The 15165-nt window shown below is 43.9% G+C and overlaps 1 protein-coding gene across 1 annotated transcript; it reads left to right on the top strand.

The window, feature by feature from the left end:
• The first annotated feature begins 107 nt into the window (after window positions 1-107).
• RAB35 (RAB35, member RAS oncogene family) lies at window positions 108-15081 on the top strand. The gene is made up of 6 exons (XM_056346102.1): window positions 108-323; window positions 4076-4126; window positions 4877-5000; window positions 11567-11691; window positions 11790-11914; window positions 12442-15081. The coding sequence occupies exons 1-6, from the start codon at window positions 272-274 to the stop codon at window positions 12568-12570; spliced, it is 606 nt and encodes a 201-aa protein (XP_056202077.1). The 5' UTR covers window positions 108-271; the 3' UTR covers window positions 12571-15081.
• Window positions 15082-15165: the final 84 nt, after the last annotated feature.

The raw sequence follows: 15165 nt of genomic DNA, 5'->3' as shown, positions 1-15165 counted from the left end.
GCGCGACGGGAGCGCGCTGGGGGCGTGGCGGGAAGCGCGGCGGGCGCGCGGCCGCCCTTCCCGCGCAGGCGCACGAGGAGGGCGGGCGGCGCACGCGCGGCCGCGTGCCGGCGCAGCTGGCGGCCCGGGCGAGCGCTGCGCATGCGCGGCGGCACCGCTGTCAGTTCCGGCTGTTTGTTCGGGAAGTGGATCCGGCCGCCGCCGCCGCCCCCTCCCCCCCCCCCCCCCCCCGCTCGCTCCGCCGCCCGCGGCCGCTCCCGCCGCCCCGGCCATGGCCAGGGACTACGATCACCTCTTCAAGCTGCTCATCATCGGCGACAGCGGTGAGGGCGGGCGGCGCCGCCCGGGGGCGGGGGTAGGCCGCTGGCAGGGTGGCCGCCCCTCGCCTCCGCCCGGGCCGTGAGGGGCCTGAGGGCGGCGGCGAGGCCCGGCCGGGCGGCGCGGGGGCGGCGGGGGGGCGGCCTTCTCCGGCGGGACCCCAGCGGCCGGTTAGCCGGCGGCGGGGCCGCGCTGCTGTCGGTGCGGGCGGGTCGGCGTGGCCCCCGCGCTTTGAATGAGGGGGCGCCTGTGCCCGGCTTCCCGCAGTCCCGCCTGACAGACCCGCGCTGAGGCGCGGAGCAGGGCCGGGCCCGGGAGGAGGCGGCTCGGCACGTACGATCCCGGGCGGCATCGCCAGCCCTCGCCAGCCCAGCCGCAGGCTTGGGGGGCGCCTGCTGATCCGCTGGGATGCGGAGGGAATTCCCGTCCCCTGTGACAGGCGGCTCAGGGCACCGATGGGAAGGGCTGGCAGCTCCTCAGCCCTAGGGACCATTGTTTCGAGTGCCACAAATACTACGTTTCAGTACTCTTTATTATCTTAATTATTCCTTAACTCTTTCCCTGATTCAACCTGAAGTCTTACTTCTAGAGTTTGTCACCTTGTTTCAATAAATCCTTGAAGAGCCGGGAGCTTTGTGCATTTCTACTTACAGTAGGATGCGAGTACCTGAAATAGTTGTGAATAAGGGGTAGTTACAGATTTTTGAGAATAGACCTGTAGTTACTTCTGCAGCAGTTTCAGAAGCTGGTGTGTGAACTCAGCCTGTGTCTGGTGCTTTAGTCCAGGCACATAAGTACAGAGACTGGGAAGATTCCTGCCTTCAGTCCAGTTCAGTCTTGGTAACACTCCAACAGCTTACAGTTTAATTTCCATAAACTGGAGAAGATGGCATCCACCCTCTTTTTTTAATAGAGGTGTGGTCCATAAGGCAGCAGGTCCCAGCATGCAGCAAGGCATAGCTCTTGGGTGAAAGTGTAATGTTTCATGATCTTGGCAGTTGTCACCTCCAGAAACTTTAGCTCTATGAAAAAATACTTTATTCTATACTAAACTGTGGTTGCATGAAGGGATCTAAAGAGGGGGAGAGGGCGAGAGCTCCAAAATGGCTTAAAACCATAGGCACTTTTGGGAGCCTATGGGTTATTAAAACCAAATGCTGTATTTTGAGCAGAGCAGTAACTCTGTTGCTTGCTGATGAGTTTCAGAACTGTTCAGGCAAGATAAACAGGATGGTGAAAACTCTGAGGACGACTTCTCATTTTAAACAATAAATGGCATTTCTTAGCTGAGTCTTCTTGAGCAAATTCCCTGTAGTGTACCCAATGAGAGGAAAAAAGTGGTGCGAGAATTGTCGGGTTGCCTGTGGTTCTCTGTTGTAATTAAATCTCACTATGTAGTTTGAGTATTGATTTTTTTCTTTTTTGTTTTTGCTAACCCCAACGGGAAGGCTTTGTCCCTGCTTCCAGCAAACAGTTTGCTTGCCTTGTTTATTGATGTTTATTCCCTGCGATGGGAAGTGGACTGATACCGGATAGGGTGATTCTGCTCATCTGCTTTCCTTTGTATTATGCAAATATGTCAAGAGGGTAGTAGGTCTGTGTGTTTTTAGAACAGGGCATCTTGAAAGGCTGGTAGTGATTTCAGTTGTGCCAGATATTTAAAAATAATACAGATGATCTGTGCTTTGCATGTGCTGCTTTAATTCACTTTACCATTCAGTAAGATACGGGTCTTAGAAACCGGTACGACACAGAAATTTGCTTTTAATTTTGATTCTGCAAAGTCAATAGGCCTTATTCTGTTTTGTTTCATTTTGCTGTCTTCAATAAGCAAAGAGGCCCTGTTAGCCTTTGCTTTTAGATCTTCAAATAACTGCGTAGGAAGTGGAGGGTCACGAAGAGTGTGGTTTCTCTGTATGTGAACAGTGCAGGTCAGAGGCAGTGTTTGTTTAGTGAGATCGTTGTCATCGGGAGCATGTAGAATTTCCTGAGTTCAGGAGGTTTCTCTTGTCTGGAAGCTGCCTCAGTGCATTATAGGCAAGACTGTCTGTGCAGCAGTGGACCATCTGACAAAGCAGTGGTCATGTGCAGCCCATGCAGCTCTGCAGCGTAGCCTGAGGCTGGCTGGTGTTTTGAGAAGGTGGTTTGGTCTGACACTTTTAAGAAGGTCGTGGGTTCCAGCATCTGCTTTCTTTTTACTAAGCCAGAGGCCAAGGCTGCTTGACCAAGAAGCATAGTACTTGCTGAAATAGTTAATTATTTATTTTTTTTAATTCTTTTTTCGTAGCAGACTGGTATTTTGCAGAGGTTTAGCTCTTGCTAAATAACCAGTCCTCTGTTAAAAGTTCAGGAGCTGCTCTGCCACTGTTTTGGAGCTCAGAGGTTTTGAGTGTATGCATGCTGTAACTTTGTATTTTTCAGTAGCATTCCTTCTTTTTTATTTTTTCTTTTTTAAAAAAGATTTGTAATGCTTGGTGAGAAGTGAGCATGGCTTCTCCAGATGTTTGGTGATTTGAACTCTTTGTAAATGAGACCTGGCTTTCTGGAATCGTGCAGATTTTTAGTTTTGTTTTGGTTTGTGGGTTGATTTTTTCTTTTCCCCCCACTACTAGCTATCTTCAGATCCCAGCAACTGAAAATTATTGGAGTTCTGTATAGTCTTTGCATAGGTCTTCTATTAAGAAGAACTTGCCAGTTATACATCATCAAAATAATTAGCTTAAATAACTTTTACCTGAAAAGATTTAATAGATAATCACCCTGGTGAAGCTGAATTTCCTCTTCATGCCATGGCAGATTTTTTTTGGGGGGGGGGGGGAAGGGAGAGGGGACATTAACAGCAGAGATGTTATGCAGAGGTAACAACTGAGGCATTCTGATTCTCAGATTCCCTTGGTTGGGTGTGCAGGAATGAGTTTCTTAATGATTCTTGTCTGAAGCACTGTGTGAAAAATGCTTCCCTGCAACAGGGTGTGGTAAGGGTGCAAACAATCATTTAAGGAAAACTTGGATAAAGTGGTACTCAAAGCACTTGGAGAAATGTTTCATGGAACATTTTGGCAAAAGGTACAGCTTCAGAAAGGTATGTGTCCTTCCCGTTAGATGTGGAACAAGCCTGTTTTGGATGGCAATACAGAGCAATAGTTCCCAACTCCTCTGTTTGGTTTAGGCTTCTGTTAAACTGTGGCTGTGATAACATAAGCTTTATAGTACCAAACCCTAGTCTGATTGTCAAAGTAGTCCAAATTCCACTGCTGTTCAGCGCGGCATAATGAATGGGAGGTAGGCAGTGGTGTTAGGCACGATGTGCAAGTGCCGTTTAATGGAGTAGTTTAGAGCAGTGTTCTTAGTACTTGTTAATTAGCAGGACATACTCATTTTTGGATCTTTCTTTAGCAAATATAAGCCTACTGATCGTTAACTTGCTTTTAGTTATTACTCTTTTCTGACCTCTCAGAACTGACCACAGCTCAAAAGCTACCATTTCAGAGTTTGCTGAGGGCTGGTGGAAGGAGGAGACAAAGAAACCCCTGTACTGCTCCTACAAGCATACCGGGTCTTGGAGTGACTGTAGTGGGCTTCATCAAATCCTCAAGGAGAGTACTCAGATGAATAGTCAAGGTGGATGGTACTAAATTACCTGCTGGGAAAATACCCTAGTTAGAGTTAAAAATGCAGTGGATGGGTAAATGCTGTTACGTTATCTGACACCCAAGATGACTGTATTCAAAGGTCTTGCTGTCTTTGTTTGTCATAGGTGTGGGCAAGAGCAGTTTGCTGTTGCGTTTTGCAGATAATACATTCTCAGGTGAGTGTTTTGTTTACTTCGGTAAGTGAAACAGTCAAGGTCTGCTCCAGTGCTTCTGGCTGGCAAGGAGCTGTTGTTCTGCGTTTACCCACTGATGGCTGCTCTAGGAATACATTACATTTCTAACTTTGCTTCTCTTGGTATAAGCCTATACAAGCCATCCTGTCTGATCTTCACTTGCAACTGAAAGTCCCACAGTATTTAAACACTGACATGGTTCCAGAAATAGCTTAGGTTTCTTAGCTTGTGCTGGCTGTTCTGTGCAGACTTCCTATTGTCCATTTGGGATTTAGATTGATTGAATGTTGTGGCTAAACCACTTACATTTGTGACATAACTAATTTATTGGGAGGAAACTCTTAGAACAGACTGTATTCAAAATAAGCGATTGCACAAGCATTTAAAGCAAAGCTTTGTCTCAAAGTTTTCACAAGTAAAATGCTTGCATAGTTACATATTTCTTGAGATATTTGTGTGCTTACTCTAGGCCGCTAATGCGGTAGAAGAGTAATTTTATTTTGTAACACTGAGGTTTAAATTTTAAGGTTGGCATGGAAAATGATTAGCTGCAGGTAAAAATATGCAGATCAGCATGACCTGATAGGGCATTTTAAATGATAGGCAGATAGGAGGAACCTTGTTCTCCTGGCTAATCTGAGAGCTACTGCCAAGTAGCATTCAGAAGTGTGCTTTGGGACATCCAAAATAAACAAGACCGGGGGTTCTCACTTGTCCGTGCTTTCCCCTCAGGCAGCTACATTACCACAATTGGAGTGGATTTTAAAATCCGGACAGTTGAGATCAATGGAGAGAAGGTGAAGCTACAGATCTGGGACACAGCTGGACAAGAGCGCTTCCGGACTATTACGTCAACGTGAGTATAACTGGGCTTTGTGATGTGTAGTTTCGTGTAGGGATCTTGTAGTTTAGAGTTACAGTTTAGATATTTTAATGTTGCAGTTGATTAGCTAACGATAGCTTTGTGATCTGTATAGCAGGACTTCTCTCACCTGCTTTAGACTGATAGCAGTGGTGATATTGTGGCTGGGTTTGAAACTGCGATTTCAGATTTCCTCACTCTTCTGTGTATTACCGTGGTGGCTTTGTCTTATTCCTCTGCTGCTAGTTTGCAAATGGTAGAAACTGGGGGCATTTCACTGCATATAGTAGAAAACTTGTTTCTGAAGCCTGTCCAAGGTTATTCTCTGATTGAATGTATTGCAGGAGTACAGACTGCAAACCCTCTGTCAGTGTCACATAACTAATGAATAGCTTTGAGATTGAAGAGTAGGATTTCCGATATTCAGTTTTCTTTTATGACAAATGCATTTTAGCGGCTATCTTTGTGTGGAGCTCTGTTGAGGCAGACACCCACGTGATGTTAACCTTTTCCTTGGTTCGAGTTCAGTTTCATGCTCATTGTCCTTTTGAACAGTGTGTGCACAGCTTTTCCTGTTCCTGAAGAAACCACACCCAGAGCTGCAGTGGTGGGAACTAAGAATAAAATGTGTTTGTAAACTGATTGCAGTGAAGGAGGGAGGGACTGCTCACCGTGGCACTCAGGGAAGAGATAAAAATGCACTCGGAAATGGAACTTTGGTTTCCTTTGGGTGTTAATAAAAAAAATAATAAATCTTGAAAGACTCAGGTGTTTCACTTGATCTTTCAGGACTGACTTCTCTTCTGGTTCCTATTTGAGAGGAGGATTGTTTTCAGCTGACATATTAGTTAACTTACTCAGACATAAAAATGATGAGATTGGTTGCATATGTGTTACGTCTGACCAGCTAGAAATGGCAACATTGAACCTGATGTGTGCGCTGCCCCTTTCCTCTGCACTTCTATATGGATATTACTGGATTACTTCTGTTGTTTCTTAAGTGTTTAGCTTGAAAAGACTCTTGTTGCCTCTTGCAGGGTTTCTGTGTGTGACAGCACTTCTTGTTTCAGTGCTGCAGGCAGCTTCAGGCAGGAAGTGGTGGTGGGGGCAGCAATGCAGTGCTGCGGCTCGCATCAGCTGTGCGCACAGGCTCATCACAGAGTGCCCAATTAGTGCTGAGTCAGCACATGACCTTCCTGTTTTCAGATTCCCTGACATGACTTGGAGCTGCGTTAATGAGCATTGGTTCGTGGGGCTGATGCCAGCTAGTTTAGAAAGCCATGGTATCCGGCACGGAACAGGGAATACCAGGAAAGGAGGTTTCCTTTTGTGAACAGGAGTAGCTGCAGATTGGACTTTGCGTAGTGTTTTATGTAAATTTTTTTTCTTTGATCACATTTATAATAGATAAGGTGAAATGGTTTGAGGGCGTTTGTGCCATGACCTGTTTGAACTCTGCTACTAATTTCTTTTGCCTAGCTTTTTAACAAAGTGAGGTGTATTTTACTCTTTGGGAAGTGAAGGCCCCCGTTTTCCTGCCTTAACTCTGGTAAAGTAGTTACAGAATATTCTGTGGTCAGGGAAAAAAGATTTGAATTTTGTGCAGCTTTAAGCAAGCAAGTTCCTGTTGCCAGGTGCATTTGAGGTGTTGAGGAAAATGCTTTGGGAATGCTGCTTATGTTGTCATGAGGGCTCCTTTTGCTGTTAAGTTGGCTAGCTGTGACTGTCTAGCGCTCACTGATATTTTTCAAGAGGCACTCTGGACCTAATGTAACACCTTTAAAAACGGGAATTACAAGATTTGGATTTTAGAAATGGTTTCTTTCTTTTTCTTTTTTTTTTTTTTAATTGGCAAAGTAATACTGTAACTGATTTGCTTATCCCAAACTGAGTGACAAATCAAGTTACCATGCTAGTACTTACGAAAGAGCTTGGCTACCAAATCATGGGTGGAGTGCGAGTGCACTGTCAACAGACTGTAGTAGTCTTTGACTGCACTGAGGTTAAGGGTATAAAAAGGTGTTCCTCCAGTGTTACTGTAGGCCAGGAAGTCCCTTTGCAGTTGGAGCTCAGACTGATGTTAAGCCAAGCCTGGCAAGCAAGCCTGAAATTAGAGCCCATCTGGTAAATAATAGTAATTGGTTGGAAGTACTGCTGTGTAGACCTAGAATTGCAAAATGGTAGAGGTAGTAGGAAGTTAATAGTGGAAAATTAGGAAACATTGAAAGGTTGTTCTATTTTTATTTTACTTGATTACCGGCTACAGAATCTGAAAAACAGAATGAAACTGTTAAGGAACAGAAGTGAGGTTGATCTGGAGCATTCTACAGAAACTCAAGAAAACTAAACTAGATCAGAATTTCAGACGGGGAAGTATAAAAGACAGCAGCTGTTTTTACTCTCTATTAAATGTGGAAATACTGGGATAGCTAGTGCCTAGAGGGAGGGGAGGCCAAGTTTTGTGAATTTGGTTTGCATGGAATGTCTTCCAAGCTAAATTTGATTTAAATTCACCAGAGATGTAGCATGCCAGGGCTTGGCTATATTAGCAGGAATGCTTAAGATGCTCGACCAACCAGTTCCTGTATTTGACTTGGTCTTGTAGATAGGACTACTTTGTCCTAATTCAGGTCTGTGGTTTTAGGATTTAGGCTTTACATAATCCTTGTCAGATGCTTGTTCAGTATAAATAGTGATAGCACAGGATCTTCTGCCATCCATTTGTGTGGAATGGCATGTTCAAGAGAGGGATAAGCTTTTTGAAATGATAGAATTGCTGTGTCTTGTAAACCAGATGTGACGGTCAGAAGACTAGTTAACTGACCTGTTACAATAGATACACTTCCTGGAACCTGAAAAAAAGATGAGTATGAAAACAAAATTATTAGATGTCTCTGGAATTGGTTAGAATTCTTGATGAATGAAAAACAAGGAAACATGTATACTACAAACTAGTGAAATATTAACAAAGGTGCTGGATTAAGCCAGTAACCTGTCTTTCACGTTGGCCAGTTACCTTTCTTTTTTTTCTAGAAAAATGAACATATGGGCTCTAGTGCTGCACTCAGTAATACTCTGTCTCTTCTGACTTAGCGACCGTCATGCTTCATGAAACTAGTTGTTGTAACTCCAGATGCTAATCCTGGGAAGCATTTACTAGAGGTTATCTGAGAGCTTTCTCGCTGGTATTTTGTAGTAGGGAGTACTACAATGAATGGCAAAATGTTCCTTTCTGCTTAGAAAGGTGGTCTTCAGGATGTGAGGGGAGAATGCAGATGGCTGGAAAACATGGTGAGTTCAGTTAACCAGTTCCGAAGATTTTCTGTATCGAGCCTGCAGTATTAGTAGGTAATGTTTCAAAGGCAGTAAGCTTATGTCTTTAGGCTTCTTTAAATATAATTCTATAGGTAGAACAAGCAATTTAGGTGTTTGTTTCAGGTTAAATGTTCATATTCTTAAGCCTTTTCCACACCAGAGCTAAATGTAAAGCCTTTAGATCTAGGTGACTTTTCCAACCATATGGAAGATGGTTGGCTACTATCAAGCATCCGAGGGCATATACAGGGCAGGTTTGGTTGTCTTTCACCTCAGTGGGGTACTTTCACGGACACTCTAAACATGAATAACTGTTGTCTAATTTTTTTATTTTTTTCTGTATTTCACGAATGTATTTATCACTAGGAGTAGTAGCAGTTACTGGTTTCTGAGGTTTGTAGGGTACATGGCAGAGTACACCTACCATATAGAGGACAGCTAGCATCAGTCCTTTAGTCCTTGAGTGGCAGGCTGAGATTAAGAGCTTCATTTCTCTTCTGCTCTCATTTCTGTGGTCTCCATCTTCCCTAAAATGTGGATGGGAAGAAGATAAGGCATTCTTTCCCTAGTGTCAAAGCCTAAACTACCTCTTGGTTGCCAAAAGCACAAAATTTACACCTACTCCTCCCTGAATGCCAAAAGCCCCATCTGTTCTCTACTTGCCAAAGCCTACAACTTGTTATAAAAGCAATTCTGCACTGCATCATTCTGAAATTTGAAGTATGGGGTAGGATAAATCAGATTTTGTTTTCTGCTACTGTCCTGCACTTGGGGTTGGACAATCTTTGCTGTCTCTGTTAAGCCTAAAACGTTATGTAGGACACAAAGCTGTATCTTAACAAATGATAGAAAATAGCATGACTAGCTTTTTGAGAAAAATGTTTATTATGGGGCCTAAGAGTTGGAGAATAAAAGGTAGTCATGGTCTTATCTCTCCGGCTGCTAAAAGGTAATGTCAGCCAATGGAGAAAATGACATTTTAGTGTAGATGAGGGGTTGGCAACCTTTCTAGAATGACGTGCCAGACAATTTTCCCTTCTAAAAATAGAAGCAATGTCTGCTGGTAGGAACTCAGCAGGAGTCAGGGGTTGCTGTCTTGCACAAAGGAAGATATTTCTGATGAGGTGGTTGGCAATATTAGTGCTCTGTGACAGGGGGGTGACAGGGGGTCGCAGCTCCTGTGGTGCAGTTTTGAATGCCATAGCGGTCTGTGCTGCTTGTTCTGGCCCCCAGTCCTCATCCCTAGGAGCAAACGGCTGTGCTGATGACATGTCAGGAATGGGATCTATACGTGCAGGGTGCATGTTATTCTACTCCCTGGCATGATATGCTTTGCCTAGAAAATCTAGGTGCGTGGGCAAGGTAGGAGCAGCAGGATGCTCCGTTGGGTCCTCTGGTTCGGATGGCTGGGATACCAGGCATGGTTTTATGGTGTGCACAGCAGAACGAAGCAGCTTGTGTAGGTGTAGCTGAACCACTGCGTTTCTCTGAAAACTGAGCGTTGTCTTTGCAAATGTAATGCTCAGTGTTAGGGAGGAAGTGGTAGGTCAGCCCAAGGGTTGCTGGATTAAAAGACTGTTAGGTGATAAGGGAGAATTTGAAGATAATGAGTTTATTGTTCAGATGTAGAGAAATCTCCTGTATTGGTAGGATCGGAGATCTTTCCCTTTCTGATGCTATCACACAAACAGCATTCATCCAAAACAATGTGCAGTACGTGTTAATGTCAGGAGAGGATGGATGGATTATTTTTTAAATGTGTGGTTTCAGGCCATGGAATATTTTTTCCTCTAAGTGATCTAAGTTATGAAATAAAGTTGAGCTCGTAACAAAGCAAAGCACAAATGCAGTCTGTAGCAAGTTTGAAGGCTATTAATGGAACTGATTACGAAAGGACTAGAATATTTGAAAGTGCAGGATCTCTTAAGGGGTGGGAATAAGTAATTCTTGCCCGAGTTAGTCCTTGCCAAGGAAAGTGAATGTAAAGCATAAATTACTGGTGAAACGCAGTGTGGAAGAAGTATTTGACTGTCTTCTGAAAGTGCCCAGATGAGCAATAAGAATGGGTTCTCCTACTTCTGTAGAGTATGTATCTTGTCATAGAGGAGTATTATACCCAGTGACAGTATTATACCCATGTCACTACAAAGTGATCATGAGAGGAAAAGGGTCGAGGGGGGGAGATGTGTGCACTCTGTATGTGATATATGCCTATCTGTGGAAGTCTGTCTTGGTGATTTATAAAGGTAGGTGGCTTCTGTTCTAGAAGGGATGATGAGGCTGATCATAAGAAAGAAGAGGAAATGAAAGGGAAAGAGCAAATCTACACAAAATATAAAAACTAGGTGCTGATGAAGACCTTGCTGTCAACTGTTTTAATTATTTTTTTTTTTGTCAAAGCTGCCTAATTTGCAGTAGGAAAAATACCTGGTAGTCCTGTGAATGTGGCTGAAAAACGAGAAGGTGGAGCTTGCTTTTTTTTATATAGCATTGGCATGGTGCACATACTGTCTGCTCTTAGTGGGTTTATGCAGGTGATAATGTCGGAACTTGAATTGAGATACTTTTCTTGCATATCAGAATTGCTTATCATCTTGTAAAGGTGGTGGTTGCCCAAGACTAATGGGAATAAACTGAAAGAAAGTTTATTTTTAATGGCTAAAGGTAGCAGAGCGCATTGAATGCACATACGGAGTCGATCTGTTGAGTAGGAAGGTGTGATCAGAACACAGTCGCTCAACAAGACAAATTTTTGAGAGCTCAAGAGAACTGTGACTGAGGGTTGAGTATATCAGAAGATTGCTGAAATTTTAGTCTGTAAGTGATCTTTCAAAGATAACAAAAATACTGCAAAAACTGAGTGTGGCTTGTACAACACGAAGGTTAACATCACGGCCGGTTTTGAGGACATACTGGGGGCACCACTACCTTTTGCTTACGTAGCTGAAAGACAATATTAATCTTTGAAGGTCCTGACAACCTGAACAAGGAAGAGAACAGTAGTATTTGGACTTTGAAACCTACTTGTATAGACTAAATGAGCAGGGGACTGTAGGTTTAGAGTAGCATGTGATCTAGCTGCTGTAAAAGAATTAAATGACTCCCAGTGGAACAAAAATGGGGGCACTTGATTACCGTAACTTGAGGATTTGTTATGAATCTTGTAAAAGTTAAGTGAAAGAGAAAGAGCTGAGAAGGTGATACATGGCTGGAGTTAACATTTTTTGTCTTTTCCTGCTCCATAGGTATTACAGAGGAACACACGGGGTCATTGTTGTCTATGATGTAACTAGCGCAGAATCTTTTGTGAATGTAAAAAGGTGGTTGCATGAAATTAATCAAAATTGTGATGATGTCTGCCGGATACTAGGTAAGTTTGTAACGGAATAGTTGCAACATTTTATTTATTTAGTAGGCTGAGCTGCTAAAGTACCAAAATGACTTTTTTTTCTTTCTTTCCTTTTTCAGTGGGGAATAAGAATGATGACCCAGAGCGAAAAGTGGTAGAAACAGAAGATGCCTATAAATTTGCTGGGCAGATGGAGATCCAGTTGTTTGAGACCAGCGCCAAAGAAAATATTAATGTGGAAGAGGTAATGTAATACACAGAAGAGTATAGCTAAACTATTTGGGGATAATGGTCTGGGAAAAAATATCAATTACATTCTTCCCATTGAGGAAGAAAGATAAAATGCTTTGTACAAGTTGCAAGTAAGTAGATAAAATGTCAAAAGGAGACATTCAACTGTGTGTGGAAGAGTTGGCGAAGCGAAATGAAGGAGCTCATGTTGCATTTTCACTTGCTTTACAGTGCGTACATACTGGGCATGGTCTCAGGAAAGACTCACTAAATTGCTTCTAGGAGGTGGGACTGCCCAGTCTTCACTCCCGGCTTCAGTTGCCAGACTGACCTGGTTTTATTTACAGGTTTGGGAAAGAGGAAGGAGGTGGGAGTGGGTTGGGAAGGTACTGGATTTCCACTTGGCCTGTAGTGGGTTGGGGAAGATCTCTGAACCATTGTTGAAATACCTAGAAAAGTGGCGTTGCTCCAGAAGAACAGCATCCCACAAAAGCTAGCCTGAGTTCATGGGTGGTCTGAACTTGCTTGTTTCTCTTGCAGATGTTTAATTGCATTACAGAGCTAGTCCTGCGAGCAAAGAAAGAAAACTTAGCAAAGCAGCAACAGCAGCAACAGAACGATGTGGTGAAGCTAACGAAGAACAGTAAAAGGAAGAAGCGGTGCTGCTAATGCCCTTTCCCTGCTGCAGTGACTCTGCTCTCAGGCAGATCAGCCCCTCCAGCTAGACTCTGGCAATTCCACTGGGGCAGGCTTTGGGAGGACTTTCTCAGTTTTGTGCCGTTATTTAAAGATTATTTTTTTCTCCATGTTTTCTATCAAGAGGCGCTGGCACCTTACCACTTCAGTGCCAAGAAGGTATCGGATGGAATCTTGCCCCCTTCTCCTCCCCTGCTCATTCCAGTGCGCCTTGTAGACAAGAAGGACGTTGCCTACCAAGTGGACTAATTAACCCAAGAGTTTGTATATAATGTATATTGCTTTAACCAGCCTCGCCTCCCTGTTGTTGCTTTGGCTTATGCCTTCTTAATGTCAACCAATCATGGACTGCAGAGTTCATCTTTTTAAAGAAATAGTACAAAGTTCTTAAATCAAATTGGCCCCAGGCTGGCAGCAACTGCTTCCTGGGGCTTCCGGCTTCATTTCTGTTGGGCTCCAGGCTGGCAACTGGCGCCCCTGGGGCCTATGGCTTCACCCGCAGCTCCAAGCTTTTACTGGGGCTCAGGCTTTGTTTTTCTAGGTACCAGGATTGCAGGTGTTGCTGCTGGAGCCTGGGGTTTCACTTCACCAGCCCCTGGGCTGGCAGCTGGTGCTGCTGCTGGGGCCTTGAATTTCAGTTTGCCGTGATCCAGATTTGTGGCTGGGTCCTTGGGTTTCACCACCTTGTGCTGCAGCCCAGCTGTACCTGTGCTCTCCTTCAGTTTGTATCAAGATACCGAAAAACAAACCAACCTGCAGAAGTGGGATTTATGTGGATAAAACTTTTTTTTTAAAAAAAAAGCAAAGTTTTAACTCCTTTGGCCTCTGCTTCTGGTTCTGCCAGGGTCCTAAGTGAGGGTCCGTTTCTTTTGAGAACAACAAAAACCATGTGATTCTGCCAAAACCCCCACACTTCTCCTCGTTGCCCTGTCCACAAATAGGCGATCTGAACTCGAATGTGAATTTTGGTGGCAAAGCTTTTGGTTTTGAGAGAGAAAAGGCATAAAAATAAATCCAGCTGTTCTGGATTGATGTCTGAACATGAAAGCTGCTGCAGGATCATTCCCAGGATTCTTCCGTTAGGAAGGAGGACTGCTGTTGAATGTTAAAGAAATGGAAAGCTTGCTTGCTTGGGTTATGTAGTGGTGGAGGATCACACCTGGAAACAAACTGGTCTCACCGTGCTCAGCAACAATTTCCTGGCCCTTGTTGGCCTTTCTGGGAAAACAAGGGCTTGGTTCATCAGCCTGGATAGATGTAGCTAAAGGTGGAGAGTGTATGTGCGTGTAACTAAAATATCGAATGGGCTGAAAGTACATGCTCAGCACCTGAATAATTGCCTGAATAATAAGAAAAAAAAGAATTTTTCCTTCAAACGACTAAAAGGCACGGAGGGTATGACTTCCTTTAAGACCCTGAAGGTGGATGTTTGTCAGTCAGTGGCCCTGTGGCATTGCTGGCCTTAGTTTGGTAGGATGATTCACCAATGTCCATGAGCTTTTCAGCCCACTTCTCTCCCTTCCTTTCCCCTCCCCCAGGAGAGGCTAAGTTTTAGTCACTTACTTTGCCTGCATTTTTTTAGATTTTATGGGTTGTGGTAAGACCCCTAATCATACAATCACATCACAATCAATCACTTTAAAGACTTTCTAAAAAATGCAAACAATGAATGTGTAACACATTATTTTTTAATCGGTTCAGGTGCTGGGAGTATGTATCCAGCTGCCTTCACCCATCTCTTTTCTTCACATATCTTTCATTGGTAACCCAAGAATAAGAATGAGCTGGGATGATATTGCTAGTGTGAGCTCTGATAATTGTAAGACTTGAGCAGCTATGGAAAGTGGCGGCTTACGTTACACTGGTCCATCCTGTCTGCTTTCTGATGTCGAATGTGGTGCGTGCCCAAGGAAGGAACTGGGTCAGCCCTCAAAGCCTTCCTGTTGAAATGAAGCTGTCCTGTGATGGCTACCACTTTCAGATTTGAGGGCCCAGCTGCGTCGGTTTGGGACCCTTATGGTAGCGTGTGTGCAGATCTAGGAGGGAGTAACTTCATAGAGGCAGAAGTAAAGAAAATGTCTGAATTTACTGGAAATGATGCAATAAAATGAGGAAATGGTGCACCCAAGCCTGGAGTGTTCTCTTCTATGGAAAGATTGATCCTCTTTGAGTCCAGGTCTTTGTGGCCACGGTTTGAACTCTGCCAATCCAGGTGTCCAGCTTCCTGGCTTAAAGCGGGATTTTTTTGGTTATTTTTTCTTAGAGCTGGCTGTAGAGGAGCAGTTACCTCTCTGCTTTTGCCACTGACTATTCAATTGGAAGGGGTGGGGACTGTGTCTCTAGTGGTGCTGATGTGAAGTTTCCTAAATGTTGAGCAATGGAATGTCTAACTGGTTTGCTAGGATTATTTCTGTAATGAAAGTTTCTAATTATGCTTTTTAAATAATTTTAAAAAACTAAAAATAAAGGTTACAAGCTGCCAAATCTTTTTCAAGGCTCTGTTTCCTCTGCTGTCCAGCATTTGGAGGTGGAGGGTGGCAAGCCAGGGGTGAACTCTTCTGCTATATG

The sequence above is a fragment of the Falco biarmicus genome, chromosome 1 (genome assembly GCF_023638135.1).
Source record: "Falco biarmicus isolate bFalBia1 chromosome 1, bFalBia1.pri, whole genome shotgun sequence".
NCBI lineage: Eukaryota > Metazoa > Chordata > Aves > Falconiformes > Falconidae > Falco > Falco biarmicus.
This window is presented reverse-complemented; position numbering and strand designations above follow the sequence as displayed.

Bases quoted from the DNA above. Each gene is read 5' to 3' on its own strand.
- RAB35 (XM_056346102.1), top strand. From the start codon at position 272: ATGGCCAGGGACTACGATCACCTCTTCAAGCTGCTCATCATCGGCGAC. The intron at 4,127-4,876 runs GTGAGTGTTTTG...CTTTCCCCTCAG, and splicing joins TGCAGATAATACATTCTCAG to GCAGCTACATTACCACAATT. The intron at 5,001-11,566 runs GTGAGTATAACT...CCTGCTCCATAG, and splicing joins TTCCGGACTATTACGTCAAC to GTATTACAGAGGAACACACG.